This window comes from Oncorhynchus gorbuscha, linkage group LG11, assembly GCF_021184085.1.
Source record: "Oncorhynchus gorbuscha isolate QuinsamMale2020 ecotype Even-year linkage group LG11, OgorEven_v1.0, whole genome shotgun sequence".
In the NCBI taxonomy this organism is placed as follows: Eukaryota; Metazoa; Chordata; class Actinopteri; order Salmoniformes; family Salmonidae; genus Oncorhynchus; species Oncorhynchus gorbuscha.
The window spans coordinates 69,911,966-69,930,055 of NC_060183.1; the positions used below are offsets into that span (position 1 = coordinate 69,911,966).

Sequence of the window (18,090 nt, forward strand, 5' to 3'; positions counted from 1 at the left end):
ACAATACAACTACATTATCAGGTGCCGAGACATTAGAATAAACAGAGTTAAAGGAGTGAGTCTTACCACAGAGGTAGAAGCTGTCTGTCATTGATGCTGCTCTGAGGCTCTATTTATCTGGTTGAGAGTTTGGAGTGCTAACCAAGCAGAAGTTAATTATGGCTCCTCTAATCAAGGATGTGGATTGGAGGAGAGAATTGGGGGCTGACTCCTCTTGCCACTATGTATTTCTGTGATATTTGTCATTGAATTGGATTTTGCTAACTTCAAATAAAGGTAATGTGTTATAATAAGGTATCTTATTAAATCATTGCTTATAGTTGTTTGTCATTTACAAATCATTATCCATACATTTGTAGATGTTACTGTAGTAAGCTAATTACTACCAAACACAAACACAAACAGACACATATAAGAATGAGTTAAATATATGTATATTTGTTTATCAACATTACGCCAAAACCTTACGAACAACTGTTTGCTGTCATTGAGTAAGAAGGTAAACCATCCCTTGCGGTAAGGATTATTTAAATTATATTGGGGTAGAACATTTTCGAGATCATAACTGCCAGCATGAGTTTATTGCCTCTCAGCATTTTGTAATAACAAGATTTACATCATTCATGTCCCTGCAGTGAAAGTCAAACTTGTGATTTGCAACTCATAACACGGGGACCTGGGAGAGGCCAGAGTATGTTCCTGACAACATATCTGAGTGGCAAGTTTATTGCAGTACTGATTTCAGTATCGTGAAGATTGGGATGACTAATATGGACAATTTACTGTGCTTCCCAGCACCGGATCTCTGTGTTACATAGTAGATCATGGGGCTTCAATAGTGTGTAGTCTACAGAAGACCAGTGTCGGATGTTCACTTTAAAGGGGCAATCTGCAGCTCAAACAATAACAAAGTGGACACCAGTAAACTGCTGAAGTATGGGCCTGGAGAAATGCAACAATTTTGTATATGTTGTCTTAACCAACAAATTCATAGACAGGGCTATGATATACAGTGTTTGTTTGCAATTGCTTTGTTTACAAACAAAGCCATAAAACAAGCTTATATTTTGGGTTCTGATGGGTTAGACAGTTGAACAAAGCTCATGAGGCATTTATACAGTGTGTTCTTCCAGAATCAATGGCTATATATGATGAACTTAAGTGTCCAACTAATAAATATACCCCTTTTGGTTTAGAAGAATATACAGTTGATGTAGGAAGTTGACATACACCTTAGCCAAATACGTTTTTCACCATTTCTGACATACAATTCTAGTAAATATTCCCTGTCTTAGGTCAGTTAGGATTACCACTTCATTTTAAGAATGTGAAATGTCAGAATAATAGTAGAGAGAATTATTTATTTCAGCTGTTATTTCTTTCATCACATTCACAGTGGGTCAGAAGTTAACATACACTCAACTAGTACTTGGTAGCATTGCCTTTACATTGTTTAACTTGGGTCAAACGTTTCAAGTAGCCTTCCACGGGCTTCCCACAATAAGTTGAGTGAATTTTGGCTCATTCCTCCTGACGGAGCTGGTGCAACTGAGTCAGGTTTGTAGGCCTCCTTGCTTGCACATGCTTTTTCAGTTCTGGCCACAAATTTTCTATGGGGTTGAGGTCAGGGCTTTGTGATGGCCACTCCAATACCTTGACCTTGTTGTCCTTAAGACATTTCGCCACAACTTTGGAAGTATGCTTGGGGTCATTGTCCATTTGGAAGACCCATTTGTGACCAAGCTTTAACTTCCTGACCGATGTCTTGAGATGTTGCTTCAATATATCCACAAAATGTTCCCTCCTCATGATGCCATCTATTTTGTGAAGTGCACCAGTCCCTCCTGCAGCAGAGCACCCCCACAACATGATGCTGCCACCCCCGTGCTTCACGGTTGGGATGGTGTTCTCCGGCTTGCAAGCCTCCCCCTTTTTCCTCAAAACATAACAATGGTCATTATGGCCAAACAGTTATATTTGTGTTTCATCAGACCAGAGAACATTTCTCCAAAAAGTACGATCTTTGCCCCCATGTGCAGTTGCAAACCGTTGTCTGGATTTTTTAATGTTGGTTTTGGAGCAGTGGCTTCTTCCTTGCTGAGCGGCCTTTCAGGTTAGATAGATATCGGACTCATTTTACTGTGGATATAGATACTTTTGTACCTGTTTCCTCCCGCATCTTCACAGGGTCCTTTGCTGTTGTTCTGAGATTGATTTGCACTTTTTGCACCAAAGTACATTCATCTCTAGGAGACAGAACGCATCTCCTTCCTGAGCGGTATGACGTTGCGTGGTCCCATGGTGTTTATACTTGCGAACTATTGTTTGTACAGATGAATGTGGTACCTTCAGATGTTTGGAAATTGCTCCCAAGGATGAACCAGACTTGTGGAGGTCTACAATTTTTTATGAGGTCTTGGCTGATTTCTTTTAATTTTCAAGCAAAGAGGCACTGAGTTTGAAGGTAGGCCTTGAAATACATCCACAGGTACACCTACAATTGACTCAAATTATGTCAATTAGCCAATCAGAGGCTTCTAAAGCCATGACATCATTTTCTGGAATTTTCCAAGCTGTTTAATGGCACAGTTAACTTAGTGTATGTAAACTTCTGACCCAATGGAATTGTGATACAGTGAATTATAAGTGAAATAATCTGTCTGTAAACAATTGTTAGAAAAATGACTTGTGTCATGCACAAAGTAGATGTCCTAACCTGACAAAACTATAGTTTGTTAACAAGAAATTTGTGGAGTGGTTGAAAAACAAGTTTTAATGACTCCAACCTAAGTGTATGTAAACTTCTGACTTCAACAGTAACTTACTTGTACCTTCATGTACCACTCTCTTACCTTATCACAATTGAAAAACCTAATACGCCATGTTTTTGTTGTCATAGGTCACTTTAGACAACAATTATGTATATTTTAAAATCATCTTTTAAAATGTAATCTTTCTAATTCATTAGGCACTACAGATATACAGTATCATTGATTGAAAAAGCTATTTGCATGTGCAAATAACCTGGGATGCATTTGTTTCCAAGTCATTTCAACCAAGAAATGATACTGTATGTGATGACGTTGAATCAATGTGGAAAACTGATTGGATTTTAAAAAGTAATTAACGTAAGAGAATGTAGTCTTTTTTTCAACCAACTTTGAACCTAAATCGTTGAACTGACATTGAACTGACGTTTGTGGCCAGTGGGATGCTAGTTGATGAAGTACAAGATGTAAAAAATAACAACATAATTTACAAGCCCAACAGCAACTTCCTTAATGGTCATGGAGGTACTGGGTGTCAGAAATACATACAGCATCACAGCACAATCTGGAGACTGGGGATTGCTTTAGAACCCACCCTAATAGAGAATATTGAATGTGATCAGCTGCCATTTGAGCTGTATACTAGAGGATATGGCCTTATATAGACACAGGTTACCACAGGTTAACAGGTTTGAAGTCGTTTGAGTAGCAGCTGCCCGGGTAACTGGGGTCACAGAGGAGATTCCTCCAGTTCAGCCCTGAAAGGAAGTGAATGCAAGTGACAGCAAAGGAGTCCAAAATACATTGAGAACACACAAAGGAGTCCAAAAGTATTTCTGAATGTGTGTTATGTTGATTATTTGATAGAATGCCATTTGTTTGAGGAAAGATGGTCCTGTCTGTCCATGAAAGGGTTAAAAATAAGACTAAGAATAATAGACCTAACTGATTGGATTTGTATAGTGCTTTTCTAGAGCTCAAGGATCTTTACATAGTAAAACTTGAGGTAGTCTCCTGAGTTTGGCAGCTGTCGTAGTAATAGCCTTGAATACTGGGCAGCAGCTGTTTTCTCTGGGACACTGAATTCAACGGCTTTCACACCACGGCTGTTTAGTCCTGCAATCCACCCCACAAACAGGACTATGTCTTGAGGGAACATGGTAATGGACATTAGACAGTCATAAAGGTAAACGGAATATTTAATGTCGTAAGAAATATGATTGTGTAATTAAAGTGATGCTTCTTTGTTGTTTCCAAACAAGATGTGGCAGCATTAGCTTACTTTGGCCTGGTTTTTCTGTAACATGGCTGTCTCTAAGCTATATTGTACAGCAATTGTAATATCCCAAACAGAGAAGAGGGTGCCATAAACAGCCACTTGAGCTCCCCATGACCCCAGACACTCCACGCAAAAGCCATCTTAGTCCGACTCTCTGGGGCCCATAAAAGTGACCATCACCTGTCTCACATCAGTATGTAGTGAATTTACAACCAGACACATTCTGGCTGTCACCTCCCACTCTGGGATTAAGGCGGGGATAAAGAGGCCAACGGATGCAGAGATGCACCCTCAAGTCAAAACCTGCAGTGGAGACAGCCTATAGTATAAACACATTTAAAAATAACCCCACATCTCACTCCAATACCATCTGGTCAAACAAACCACGCCAAATGTAACCCAGTGATGCTAATCTGAGATATATTGGCAATAAAGTTAAAATAGCAGTGGCTTGTGAGGTCCAGCAGTTGGTGCCGCTGCTGACCCATGTATACCAGGGGGGTCGATGTGGGTTTGAATCTGACCCACTGCCCTTGTGAGTTGCATTCCTGTCTTTTCTCCACTGTCCTATCTGTTAAATAAAATGACAATTTCCACTCCTTAAAAAAATAAATAGTACAAGCCAAGTGGTTAACTTTGTGGCTAACATTTCATCTAATTGAGCAGTTCTCAATTAATCTTCTTTTAGATTCTTTAACAATCTTTTCATTCTTCAACTGATTATGATAAACACTGGTAGCTGAATCTAAAACTATGAAACAGTACATTTCAGAAATACATTTAAATAACATTAATAGTACGGGACCAATGTGTCTGCTTAATTAGTCTTAGGATCACTTTAGAGAGAGTGTAATATAATGCTTGTTAGGAAGTCACAATGATTTCACATTCGTTTGGACCACAAACTCCTCCACAGTTAATCCCTTCCCTTCCTGCTTCCTCTGGCAAAAAAAAGGATGGGCGGCCAATGGTTGCGTCCTACGTAATCAACTGTGTGACTGAGTCTTAATGGAATGTTGGTGCGTTCAAGACAACTGGGAACTCAGACAAATACGAGGTCAAATCATGACGTTAGTGATCTTCAGGTCGGGAAGTCGGAGCTCTAGCAAGAGGCCCGAGTTACTGAGTTGGAATTTCAAGTTGGATGACTGTTCAAAACAATTTTTCCCAGTTGGAGCTATTTTTTTCCAGAGTTCCCAGTGGTCTTGAACGCACTGAAGTCAGAGATTTCCGAGTTCCAAGTTGTTTGAATGCAGGCATATTTCATCAACTGCCAGATTGCTATAACGTATGATGTTGTTAGTTGATAGGTAAAGTACCTATCCAGGCGTTGTAAGATCTGGCAAGGTCTAAGCAGTGGAACATAACCCTTGATTTGATTAATCAGATAAGGTAGTTCAGGGCGACAACAACATTGTGACTGCCTTAACCTCTACCTACAGCCCATTGATCACGTATCTGACAGGGTAAATAGATGGAAGCAGTAAATTGGAAACACTACCTCCAACATAAAGTGAGTTTATGTGTATCAATAGTGCTGGCTTCACGCGCTTGTCGGAATTGGGCAACTGGGAAGTCGTAAAATTGGCGACATGATTGTGTTCATGCGCTATTAAACTCGGAACAATTATTCAACCAATAGCCTAAGACTTTAGCTAACAAACTGTTTTACTAATAAAGTTAACTAACTTGCTTAACATTGACAATAGCCATACTAGCTAAATTATACATATTGATAGGTTAGTAATTGTCCATAACGGATTTGCAGTCATCTTTTGGTTGAAAATGTAAAAAATCAGTGGTGAAACTTCACAACGGCTTGATTTTCTCACTTCCACCACTTTTAATTCCCACTAAAAGGGTCATTCAAGTGACATTTCCCATTGGAAACTCATTCCGACAGCATGTAAACTCTGCATAGGTCTGGGCTCCTTCAGCCAGGTAATGTGCTTGCCTAGTCACCCACTACCAAAGGTGACCGACTGCTTTGCCCCAAGTAAACAAAGCAAAATAGGTGCGCTCACTTTAATTAAGGAAGGTTGCGATTTCACCGGTCGTCACTAGTTACCACAGCCACAAACCCCGCCTATTCCTACAATTTCGCTTCTTAAAATGTGAACCATAACGAAATTACTAACATTATGCCTAACCTTAACTTCAAATTAAGACCAAAATCTAATTTTAGTTTCAATCAATTTTTACGATAGCTTTGTGGCTATGGTAACCGATTCCACCGGTGGATAGATCCAAAATGGACGCCGGAGTAAAAACTGCACTGAGCTTTAAAAACTTCAGGAATAACAAAAGGGCAAAGAGGATGCAATCAAGAGTAGACACACATTCTTCGTTATAACCAGAAGAATCGTAAAACGGTTGGAAGGCTAAATGATGAATCTTCCGGTAATGACACAGAAAATTGATTGTTGACTGTAAATATAGACAAATTGCATTGGCTATCCGGCTAGTGTTAACTAAGCTAATGTAACCTGTGATATTCACGGATGATGATGCACGATAATGATGACTTGATAACAGTGATGTGTGTTTCAGGTAATGTCAGCAGGTAATGTCAAACTGTTTAGCTAGCTCGCTAACATTAGCTAGCTAATTTATAGCTAACGGACTAGTTAACTAACGTTATCGGACTAGCCAGCTAACATTACCTGGCGTTCTAGTTAACAACTGGGAGATGAATTGCTAGCTAATTGAGCAAATGATAGCCATACCACCTCTAGATATAACCTAGGTTATGGTCCAAACACTTAAAAGACACCCTCAAATTAAGTGGACACCTTCTGATGACGTCTGACGAGTATACACTTTCAGGGCGAGGTATGAATGATTTTTAAATGGACCACACTTGGCCGGAAACTCGTCACTCGTTCATCCCGTGATGATTGTGTTCTCAGCCACCCGTAGCTTGTGGGTGTTTTTATATGCGCTACATTCAATTATGAGTGTATGTCTACTTATATTAAATATATAATTATTAATATACGCCTACTGTATGATAGCTTGCAAATTAATTAGCTAACAAACGTTAGCCTGTCTAGCTGGAACATATTTCTACAATTTTCAAAAGATAACCAAACAAAAACATATTTACTTTTTATGTAGTAGCAAAATGTCTAACTTATTTGCATTTGTTTTTACTTACACTTGTAGGTTGACTTCTCCATTGATGTTGTTTTTAAGTTTTCGTGGACTTTTCTTAGCGGATGTACAATCATAGCAAATTGAATTATGGGGAGTTTCAGGCCCGGAGTGAACACTCGCGAAGCCGACTAAAAACGAGGACTGAGGGGCTGACATTGCAAACTTCCCTTGCTTAGCTAATCATTTTCACCACCCTCCAAGATGGCGACGGGGATTCCCCCAAGGGCATAAGTGGATGAGGGTGTCTTTTGGATTGTAGCCCTAGTATTACTATTTACCCGTTGTCATGATTAGGACATTTTGGTCACCATGGATACTAGCAGCATAATTAGATAGCTAATAGTAAGCTAGCTAGCTGATCGTTAGTCATGATATAGCCCAAAGACCAGCAGATGGCGATATTGAGTCGTTTCATCATACGTCCAAACACATTAGCTGTGTTCGACCACACTAACCATACGATTTGTGATGTAAATTGAGTATGTAGTATACTTATTGGTCATAGTATGGATAGTTAGTATGCCAAAAGTTCCCAGCTGTACTACATTCTACAAAATACGAAGAATTCACTCAGAGGACACTTTCTGTACTTTTAAGGCCCATAATGAAATTCTTCAGAAAATGTGCTTGGCTTCACACCGTTTTCAGACTTGAGGAGGAAAATATACAGTCCGACAAGAGCAGATACAAATTCATTGCTTTAACTAATTTTGACAAATGTTAAGAAAATGTTGAGCAATGTAATAAACGAATGACTTTTAAAATAAATTGCACAACACGTTTTGTTGGCTCACAATGGGTTGGCTACGCTATCTTTACGAACCGCATATCATTACAGCAGTAGGTATGTTAGTTAGTTACCTCATTAGTTGGCTACTAATATATTGAACTTGCCACATTTGTCACATACACATGGTTAGCAGATGTTAATGCGAGTGTTGCGAAATGCTTGTGCTTCTAGTTCCGGCAATGCAGTAATAACCAACGAGTAATCTAACCTAACAATTCCACAACTACTACCTTATACACACAAGTGTAAAGGGATAAAGAATATGTACATAAAGATATATGAATGAGTGATGGTACAGAACGGCATAGGCAAGATACAGTAGATGGTATAGAGTACAGTATATACATATGAGATGAGTAATGTAGGGTATGTAAACATTATATTAAGTGGCATTGTTTAAAGTGGCTAGTGATACATTTTTACATCAATTTACATTATTAAAGTGGCTGGAGTTGAGTCAGTATGTTGGCAGCAGCCACTCAATGTTAGTGGTGGCTGTTTAACAGTCTGATGGCGTTGAGATAGAAGCTGTTTTTTAGTCTCTCGGTCCCTGCTTTGATGCACCTGTACTGACCTCGCCTTCTGGATGATTGCGGGGTGAACAGACAGTGGCTCAGGTGGTTGTTGTCCTTGATGATCTTTATGTCCTTCCTGTGACATCGGGTGGTGTAGTTGTCCTGGAAGGCAGGTAGTTTGCCCCCGGTGATGAGTTGTGCAGACCTCACTACCCTCTGGAGAGCCTTACGGTTGTGGGCGGAGCAGTTGCCGTACCAGGCGGTGATACAGCCTGCCAAGATGCTCTCGATCTTGCATCTGTAGAATTTTGTGAGTGCTTTTGATGACAAGCCAAATTTCTTCAGCCTCCTGAGGTTGAAGAGGCGCTGCTGCGCCTTCTTCACAACGCTGTCTGTGTGGGTGGACCAATTCAGTTTGTCCGTGATGTGTACGCCGAAGAACTTAACTTACCAACCTCTCCACTACTGTCCCGTCGATGTGGATAGGGGGGTGCTCCCTCTGCAGTTTCCTGAAATCCACAATCATCTCCTTTGTTTTGTTGAAGTTGTGTGTGAGGTTATTTTCCTGACACCACACTCTGAGGGCCCTCACCTCCTCCCTGTAGGCCGTCTAGTCGTTGTTGGTAATCAAGCCTATCACTGTTGTGTCGTCCGTAAACTTGATGATTGAGTTGGAGGCGTGCATGGCCACGCAGTCGTGGGTGAACAGGCAGTACAGGAGAGGGCTTAGAACGGACCCTTCTGGGGCCCCAGTGTTGAGGATCAGGGTGGTGGACATGTTGTTACCTACCCTCACCACCTGGGGGAGGCCCGCCAGGAAGTTCAGTACCCAGTTGCACAGGGCGGGGTCGAGACCCATGGTCTCGAGCTTGATGACGAGCTTGGAGGGTACTATGGTGTTAAATGCTGAGCTGTAGTCGATGAACAGCATTCTCACATAGGTATTCTTCTTGTCCAGATGGGTTAGGGCAGTGTGCAGTGTGGTTGCGATTGCGTAGTCGGTGGACCTATTGGGGCGGTAAGCAAATTGGAGTGGGTCTAGGGTGTCAGGTAGGGTGAAGGTGATATGGTCCTTGACTAGTTTCTCAAAGCACTTCATGATGACGGAAGTGAGTGCTACGGGGCGGTAGTCGTTTAGCTCAGTTACCTTAGCTTTCTTGGGAACAGGAACAATGGTGGCCCACTTGAAGCATGTGGGAACAACAGACTGGGATAAGTATTGATTGAATATGTCCGTAAACACACCAGCCAGCTGGTCTGTGCATGCTCTGAGGACGCGGCTGGGGATGCCGTCTGGGCCTGCAGCCTTGCGAGGGTTAACACGTTTAAATGTTTTACTCACGTCGGCTGCAGTGAAGGAGAGCCCAAAGGTTTTGGTAGCGGACTGTGTCAGTGGCACTGTATTGTCCTCAAAGCGAGCAAAACAGTTATTTAGTCTGTCTGGGAGCAAGACATCCTGGTCCGCGATGGGGCTGATTTATTTTTGTAATCCGTGACTGACTGTAGACCGTGCCACATACCTCTTGTGTCTGAGCCGTTGAATTGCGACTACTTTGTCTCTAAACTGACACTTGTTTGTTTGATTGCCTTGCAGAGGGAATAGCTACACTTTTTGTATTTGGTCATGTTTCCGGTCACCTTGCCCTGGTTAAAAGCAGTGGTTCGCGCTTTCAGTTTCGCGTGAATGCTGCCATCAATCCAGGGTTTCTGGTTTGGGAATGTTTTAATCGTTGCTGTGGGTATAGCATCGCCGATACACTTTCTAATGAACTCGCTCACCGAATCAGCGTATTCGTCAATGTTGTTGTTGGACGCAATGCGGAACATAACCCAATCCACGTGATCGAAGCAGTCTTGAAGCGTGGAATCAGATTGGTCGGACCAGCGTTGAACAGTCCTGAGCGCGGGAGCTTCTTGTTTTAGTTCCTGTCTGTAGGCTGGAAGCAACAAAATGGAGTAGGGGTCAGCTTTTCCAAAAGGAGGGCCTTATATGCGTCGCGGAAGTTAGAATAACAATGATCCAGGGTTTTACCAGCCCTGGTAGCACAATCAATATGCTGATAGAATTTAGGGAGTCTTGTTTTCAGATTAGCCTAGAGTCAAATAAAGTTTGTTCAGGGCCATCGATGTGGCTGCTTGGGGGGGAATATATACCGCTGTGATTATAATCGAAGAGAATTCCCTTGGTACATAATGAGGTCGACATTTGATTGTGCGGAATTCTAAGTCAGGTGAACAGAAGGACCTGAGTTCCTGTATGTTGTTATGATCACATCACGTCTCGTTAATCATAAGGCATACCCCCCGCCACTCTTCTTACCAGAAAGATGCTTGTTTCTGTCAGCACGATGCGTGAAGAAACCAGCTGGCTGCACCGACTCCGTTAGCGTGTCTCGAGTGAGCCATGTTTCCGTGAAGCAAAGAACGTTACAGTCTCTGATGTCCCTCTGGAAGGTAACCCTTGCTCGGATTTCATCAACCTTGTTGTCAAGAGACTGGACATTGGCGAGTAGTATGCTAGGGAACGGTGCGCGATGTGCCCGTCTCCGGAGCATGACCAGAAGACCATTTCGTTTGCCCCTTTTACGGCATCATTGTTTAGTGTCGCCGGCTGTGCTGCAGACGTTTACGGACACCGGCCATATTAAACGGAAGTTGAGCGTTCGTAAATTCATCAATTATTCTGCGCTCTGGCACACTCAGACGAGAGTGCTCTGAAATCGGAGTAGATAGCCAGAGTGAATTTATGTCCATTATGTCCATATTTCTGACAGATGGCCGCCTCGCTTCGCGTTCCTAGGAAACTATGCAGTATTTAGTTTTTTTACATGTTATTTCTTACATTGGTACCCCAGGTAATCTTAGGTTTCATTACATACAGTCGGGAGGAACTACTGAATATAAGAGCAACGTCAACTCACCATCATTTCGACCAGGAATATGACTTTCCCGAAGCGGATCCTGTGTTTTGCCTTAACTGTGCTTCCGTCGGCAGCACAGTTAGTCACCAATGCTGTAGATAACATGAAAACAACCTAACCAGCTCTGCTATGGCGAGAAAAATGGTCAGAGTGAGGTGTTCTCTCATTTGTGTCTGGAAGTAGCTTGCCAGTTAGCTTGTGTTCTTGACTGCCTTGTGATTGTCAGAACGCTCGGATCAACCCTACTCCTCCGCCAGTGTGCGCTCTGAATGCTCTGAGAGGGGAAACGCTCAGAATTTACGAATATACAATCTGACAACTCTCTGAATTTAAGAATTTACAAACACAAAAAAAATGATATCTAGTAATTTTTTATGCTAACAAGCTAGCAAGTGGTTGCATAGCAAGATAATCAACTTCTGGTAGACAGGCGTAGCGCTAGTATGCTCAACTGAAAGGATACCGTTCATTTACAGTACACTAATATGAACTAATATTTAGTATGGGTATTCGAACACAGCTATTGTCTTCAGCTGGCCATACACTTGTATCCCCCATGAACCTGTTTGTACCTAAAACATTCTCCATTCATGCTCCAAATGTGATTATTTCCTCCTTACAGTGGTAAGAAAAAGTATGTGAACCCTTTGGAAATACCTGTATTTCTGCATAAATTGGTCATAACATTTGATCTGATCTTCATCTAGGTCACAACAATAGACAAACACTGAATGTTTGACATCCCTAGTAGTATTCATAGTAGTACAACATATGTACACAATAGGCAGTGGTGGAAAAAGTACACAATTGTCATACTTGGGTAAAAGTAAAGATACATAATAGAAAATGACTCAAGTGAAAGTCACCCAGTAAAATACTATACTGAACAAAAATATAAACGCATCATCTAAAGTGTTGATCCCATGTTTCAGGAACTGAAATAAAAGATCCCAGAAATGTTCCATACGCACAGGTGCACCTTGTGCTGGGGACAATAAAATACCACTCTAAAATGTGCAGTTTTGTGAAACAATGCCACAGATGTCTCATGTTTTGAATGGGGGTTATGGTATGGGCAGGCATAAGTGTGCAATTGGCATGATTGCAAGAATGTCCACCAGAGCTGTTGCCAGAGAATGTTATGTTTATTTCTTTACCATAAGCCCTCGTTTTAGAGACATGGTACGTCCAACCGGCATCTTTAGCGCAGACCACATGTAACCATACCAGCCCAGGACCTCCACATCCAGCTTCTTCACCTGCAGGATCGTCTGAGACCAGCCACCAGGACAGCTGATGATACTGATGCATATTTTTGTCTGTAATAAAGCCCTTTTGTGTGGAAATACTCATTCTTGTTGGCTGGGCTGACTATCCAGTGGGTGGGCCTATGGCCTCCCAGGCCCACCCATGGCTGCATCCCTGCCCAGTCATGTGAAATCCATAGATTAGGGCCTAATTAATGTATTTAAATTGACTGATTTCCTTTTATAAACTGTAAAATCATTGAAATTGTTACATGTTGCATTTATATTTGTTCAATATATATATATATATATTTTTAAATGTTTATCCCCTTTTCTCCCCCTTTTCGTGGTATCCAATTGTTGTTAGTAGTTACTATCTTGTCTCATCGCTACAATTCCCGTACGGACTCGGGAGAGACGAAGGTCGAAAGCCATGCGTCCTCCAATACACAACCCAACCAAGCCACACTGCTTCTTAACACAGCGTGCATCCAACCCGAAAGTCAGCCGCACCAATGTGTTGGAGGAACACCGTGCACCTGGCGACCTGGTTAGCGTGCACTGCACCCGGCCTGCCACAGGAGTCGCTAGTGCGTGATGAGACAAGGATATCCCTACCGGCCAAACCCTCCCTAACACGGATGACGCTAGGCCAATTGTGCGACGCTAGGCCAATTGTGTGTCGCCCCACGGACCTCCCGGTCACGGCCGGCTGCGACAGAGCCTGGGCGCGAACCCAGAGTCTCTGGTGGCACAGCTAGCACTGCAAGGCTGTGCCCTAGACCACTGTTGTTCAATATATTTGAGCGAGTCTAAAAGTATCTGCTTTTAAATATCAAAAGTAATAGTAAATGCTCAAATATACTTAAGTATCAATATAAAAATAATAAATCATTTAGAATTCTTTATATTAAGCAAACCAGAAAGCATGATTTTCTTGTTCTTATTGGTATTTGATATTTTATTATGATCCTCATTAGCTGTTGCAAGAGCAGATTAGAATTACCTGGGGTACCAATGTAAGAAATAACATGTAAAAAAACTAAATACTGCATAGTTTCCTAGGAACGCGAAGCGAGGCGGCCATCTCTGTCGGAAATATGGACATAATGGACATAAATTCACTCTGGCTCCGATTTCAGAGCACTCTCGTCTGAGTGTGCCACAGCGCAGAATAACTGATGAAAAGCAGTAGCTAATCTTTCTGGGGTCCAACACAAAACATGAAACATGACATAATACAGAACATTAATAGAACATAAATGTTATTTGAATTTACAGATAACCATGGGCACACTCCAACACTCCGACATCATTTACAAACAAAGCATTTGTGTTTAGTGAGTCCTCCAGATCAGATGCAGTAGATGACCAGGGATGTTCTCTTGATAAGTGCGTGAATTGTACCATTTTCCTGTCCTGCTAAGCATTTGAAAAGTATATATTTTCTTTGGAATGTAGTGGAGTAAAGGTTGCCAAAAATGTCAAAAGTACAGAAACCACCAAAAACCTCCTTCAAATTATGTAGAAATATAAAGTGGATAGTGTCTTTGTCACATTGTTGAATAAATGGTGTATAATTCATGATTGGTATCCATTTGTTGCTACGATTTCAACATTTGTATACATCTACAATGACTAGCTGGCTGTTTTCTCACATTAAGGGTTGCCCTAGTCACATTTCCACACCAAATAGTTGGTGCAATACACATAAAGCATTGTAAAATTCCTTTGTGTCCTTAAACGGATGAGGCTGCTGTAAACTTGTGACAGACTTGTTTATTGTGACACCCTATGGGGCTATTCTTTCCGTTGGTATCTTCCCTAATAGTAGATCTTCAATTAGATTTCTCCATAAACATGGAGAGCAGGGGTCAGAGTCTGAAGTACACAATAACACAAAGCTGGAGAACGTTGAGATGCTGTTTGGTCAACAATTTATATGTTATTAATTCATCAACCTGTCTGAGGAGTGGAAACTGTGGATGAAGGCTTTGGTTTATACCTAAGCTATACCTAACTAATTACAACATTTTTACACTGACTTGGAAACTGAAATGGAAACCGAAATGTTGATTGAAATGCATTCGCCCAGTCCACATAAGACCAATAGATAACAGATAACAATACTTTATTTTGTTCTACTTTCAGGAGGTGAAGTAGTGAGTGGAGCCTCTCTCCCGCCAAAAGCCTAGCATGGACAACTTCTTCAAGGCTGCTGTATGTGACCTGGACAAGCTTCTGGATGACTTTGAGCTCAATACAGGTTAGATGTGGTTACTATGAAAAACCCCATTGATGGCATATATTTATTTTTATTTTCTCTATGTGGGTTGGGAGGGTGTGGTGTTAAAGCTGCAAAATGTAACTTTTTGGATGACCTGACCAACTTTACATAGAAATGTGAGTTATAGATATGTCATTCGCATTGAAAGCAAGTCTAAGAAGCAGTAGATCTGTTCTATGTGCCCTATTTCTATGCTTCCCATTCTAAAGTTTTGTGCGTCTTTTACTTTGGGTTTGTACACCAGCTTCAAACAGCTAAAAATACAATATTTCTGGGTATTGAAAATATATTTCACAGCGGTTTAGATGGTACAATGATTCTCTACGCTAAACATTGCTTGTTTTGTCACATGAACTCAAATAAGGCAAACTATTCTAATTTTAACAACCAGGAAATGGTGGAGCGAATTCTGCACTGAAAAATGAATATTGTTTTTAAACTAGTTGATACTTGTACATGTGGTGCACATTGTACTTTGTAGTTGCTAACTTAAAACGTGTTGCTCACACGTTCTGCTGAGATATTAACGACAGAATTGTTTAACGGATAAATCTCTCTTTCCCTCCCGACCAGATGAGCACAACTACAGATCAGTCTCTCTGTCACCTCCAGCGTACCCCGGCCACTCTCTGGGCCCCCAGGGTTTCCTTCCGGAAACCTCCACAGTTCCAGTTCCGCACTCTCTCCTTGACCTAAACTCCCTGCACTATGGCACTGCCCCCAGCTGCCCTGACTGTCCCAGCCCCAGTCCTGGAGATTGCGAGGCCAGGGGACGGCCTCTCATGGGGGTTGACCTGCTCTCCTCTGTGGACGGCCGGGGGGCTGCTAAGAGCTGTGCGCCACCCTTCCCCAAGCGAGCCCTGAAGCCTGTGTGTGACCTGGTCAGTGACACAGGCTCAGCCCACCTCCTCCTCCGGGCCAACAGCCACGACGCCTTCAGTGAGCTGGATGTGGTGGAGAGACGGCTGGAGGAGGAGCTTCTGGTGGACTTCACCTGCCCCTTGGTGGCACTGCCTGAGGACTCCTCAGCAGGTCTGGGTCCCGGCCTTGGGAGGACTGAGGGGAGGGAGGCTGCCGGGGGAGGGGAGGGGCTGCTGGGGCTGGACTCTGGTGGTTACTCTGCCACTCTCAGTCTGCTGGATGTGATTCTCCCTGCTGCTGTGGAGAGGCCCCCCTCACTGAGGAACTCTGAGTCTGGAGAGACGGAGGAAGAGCGCGACAGAGAGGGAGAAGCGACAGAGGTGGCCTTCGTCAATCAACACCTGAAAATCACACCAGCCCACCAGGACCAGGCTAGTGTCCCACCTGTTGCCATAGACACTAAAAAAGAGGACACTCCCACGTGTGATATCGACACAGAGGCCAGGGAGGAGGGTGAGGGGTCTTTGGAGCCCTCTGAGCTGACTGAAGCAGAGAGCTCTGGGAGCTGCACTGGACAGGAACCTAACCCTGAGGACGGCAGTGGTGGTGTAGCCGAGAGCCCATCAGCAGAGACTGAGCTTTCGCTGTCCTGCCTGCCCATGGGCGTGTCCATGTGTGGGGCCCTGGTGGCATCCAAGAACCCTGAGGAAGGCATGGGAGAGGGGGGAAGGGAGGCTGGCCTAACTGAGACCTTACAGGCAGAGTCCCTGTCTGCTTTCGAAGTCCAGGAGGAAGTTACTCTCCCAGAGAACCCTGAGACTGTGGGGGACTGTACCAACCCTGATGATGCCCCTGAAAACAAACCTGTCCAGTCACCTAGCACACAGAGCCCAGAGACAACCACCATGGCTTTCCACATGGCAGCCTCGGCTTCCACCGTCTCCCAGCGGCCACTGAAGGTCAGCTTCTCCCTAGTGGAAAAGCAGCCAGTCACAGGGGCTCCACAGCACCCAGGCTCCCCTACCTCAGAGCCCAGCCCCAACCCAATGGACCCACCTGCGTTTGGGTTTGAGTACCTGCCGGAGAGTGACCAGGCCGGGCTGCTTGTGACAGATGAGGAGCTGGACGCCTTCCTCCGGGGGGAGACCCAGGGCCAGGAGGACAATGGGGTCCCTGACTGCGGGAGGCCTGGGGAGAACCTCCAGGATGAGGGATTCTCCGAGCTCAACGGGAACCTGGAGGAGCGGCTAGTGGAGGAGGAGCTGCGGAGCTGCAGCCGGAGCCTAGGGGAAGGGCTGGAGAGGCTGGCCTCCCGGGAGAGTGACAGGATCTTGTCTGCAGAGGGGAACGTGAGTCGAGCTCTCTCCGCTCCCTCCCAGGACTCCCCCAGCCACAAAGACTCCAGCCCCTGTAGTCCCAGTAACCTCCCACCACCCTACTACGGAGGGGCCCGACCCAAACAGCTGCACTGTCAAGCACCCAGAGCACCTCCAGCAGCGGGGGAGGACCAAGGGCCCAGTAGCCCCACAGACCGCACCGACACTGGGGAAGAGGTGGACCAAAGCCCCTCTCCTCCCAGCCCCAACCCTGCCGAGGACCCCTCTAACCAAGGTGTACCCTGTCCAGGTTACTCCCCGCCTGAGCTCTATGTGAGCAGTGTGGGGTACGACGAACTGTCTGAGCCCCCACCCTACCCTGGCAAACCTGCTGGAGAGGGGAGCGTGTCCTCAGAGGGGAGGGAGGCGGAGGATGCAGATGGGCTGGGGTGCAAGCAGCCCCCCTGGGTGCCGGATTCGGAGGCACCCAACTGTATGAACTGCTGGCAGAAGTTCACCTTCACCAGGAGGAGGCACCACTGCCGGGCCTGTGGGAAGGTACGTACCCAAATCTGGCCATGAAGGGACTTTCTTTACCTTAATTTCTAGGGTCATCTTTTGCACTGTTGTTGATAACATATTTGGTGTTTTGAAGATATTCATTTTTATTGACATTAGGTGTTAGTAGCTAAATATACTTTTACATAGTAACACATAATAAAGAGCTCTAACATACACTGAACAAAAATATAAATGCAACATGCAGTTCCACACTCTCTCCCTGACCTAAACTCCCTGTATTATGACACTGCCCCCAGCTGCCCAACTGCCCCAGCCCCAGTCCTGGTCCCATGTTTCTTGAGATTAAATCAAATATCCCAGAAATGTTTTATACACACAAAAATCTTGGTGCACAAATTTGTTTGCATATTACCTTTGCAAGATAATCC

The 18,090-nt window shown here is 43.8% G+C and overlaps 1 protein-coding gene across 3 annotated transcripts in view; it reads left to right on the forward strand.

Moving 5' to 3' along the window:
• Positions 1-6,158: 6,158 nt before the first annotated feature.
• The window catches only part of LOC123989334 (zinc finger FYVE domain-containing protein 16-like), a 34,434-nt gene continuing 22,502 nt past the window's right edge, over positions 6,159-18,090 (forward strand). For 2 of the 3 annotated variants that reach the window (XR_006830554.1, XM_046290272.1), the window contains exons 1-3: positions 6,160-6,447; positions 14,828-14,942; positions 15,537-17,698. Coding sequence is in view for 2 of the 3 variants with exons in the window: in XM_046290272.1 (XP_046146228.1) it covers positions 14,873-14,942; positions 15,537-17,698 (2,232 nt within the window). In the remaining variant the exon portion in view is untranslated. Of the gene's footprint in view, positions 6,448-14,827; positions 14,943-15,536; positions 17,699-18,090 lie in introns of all 3 variants that reach the window. The other variant, XM_046290273.1, reaches the window with a different exon arrangement.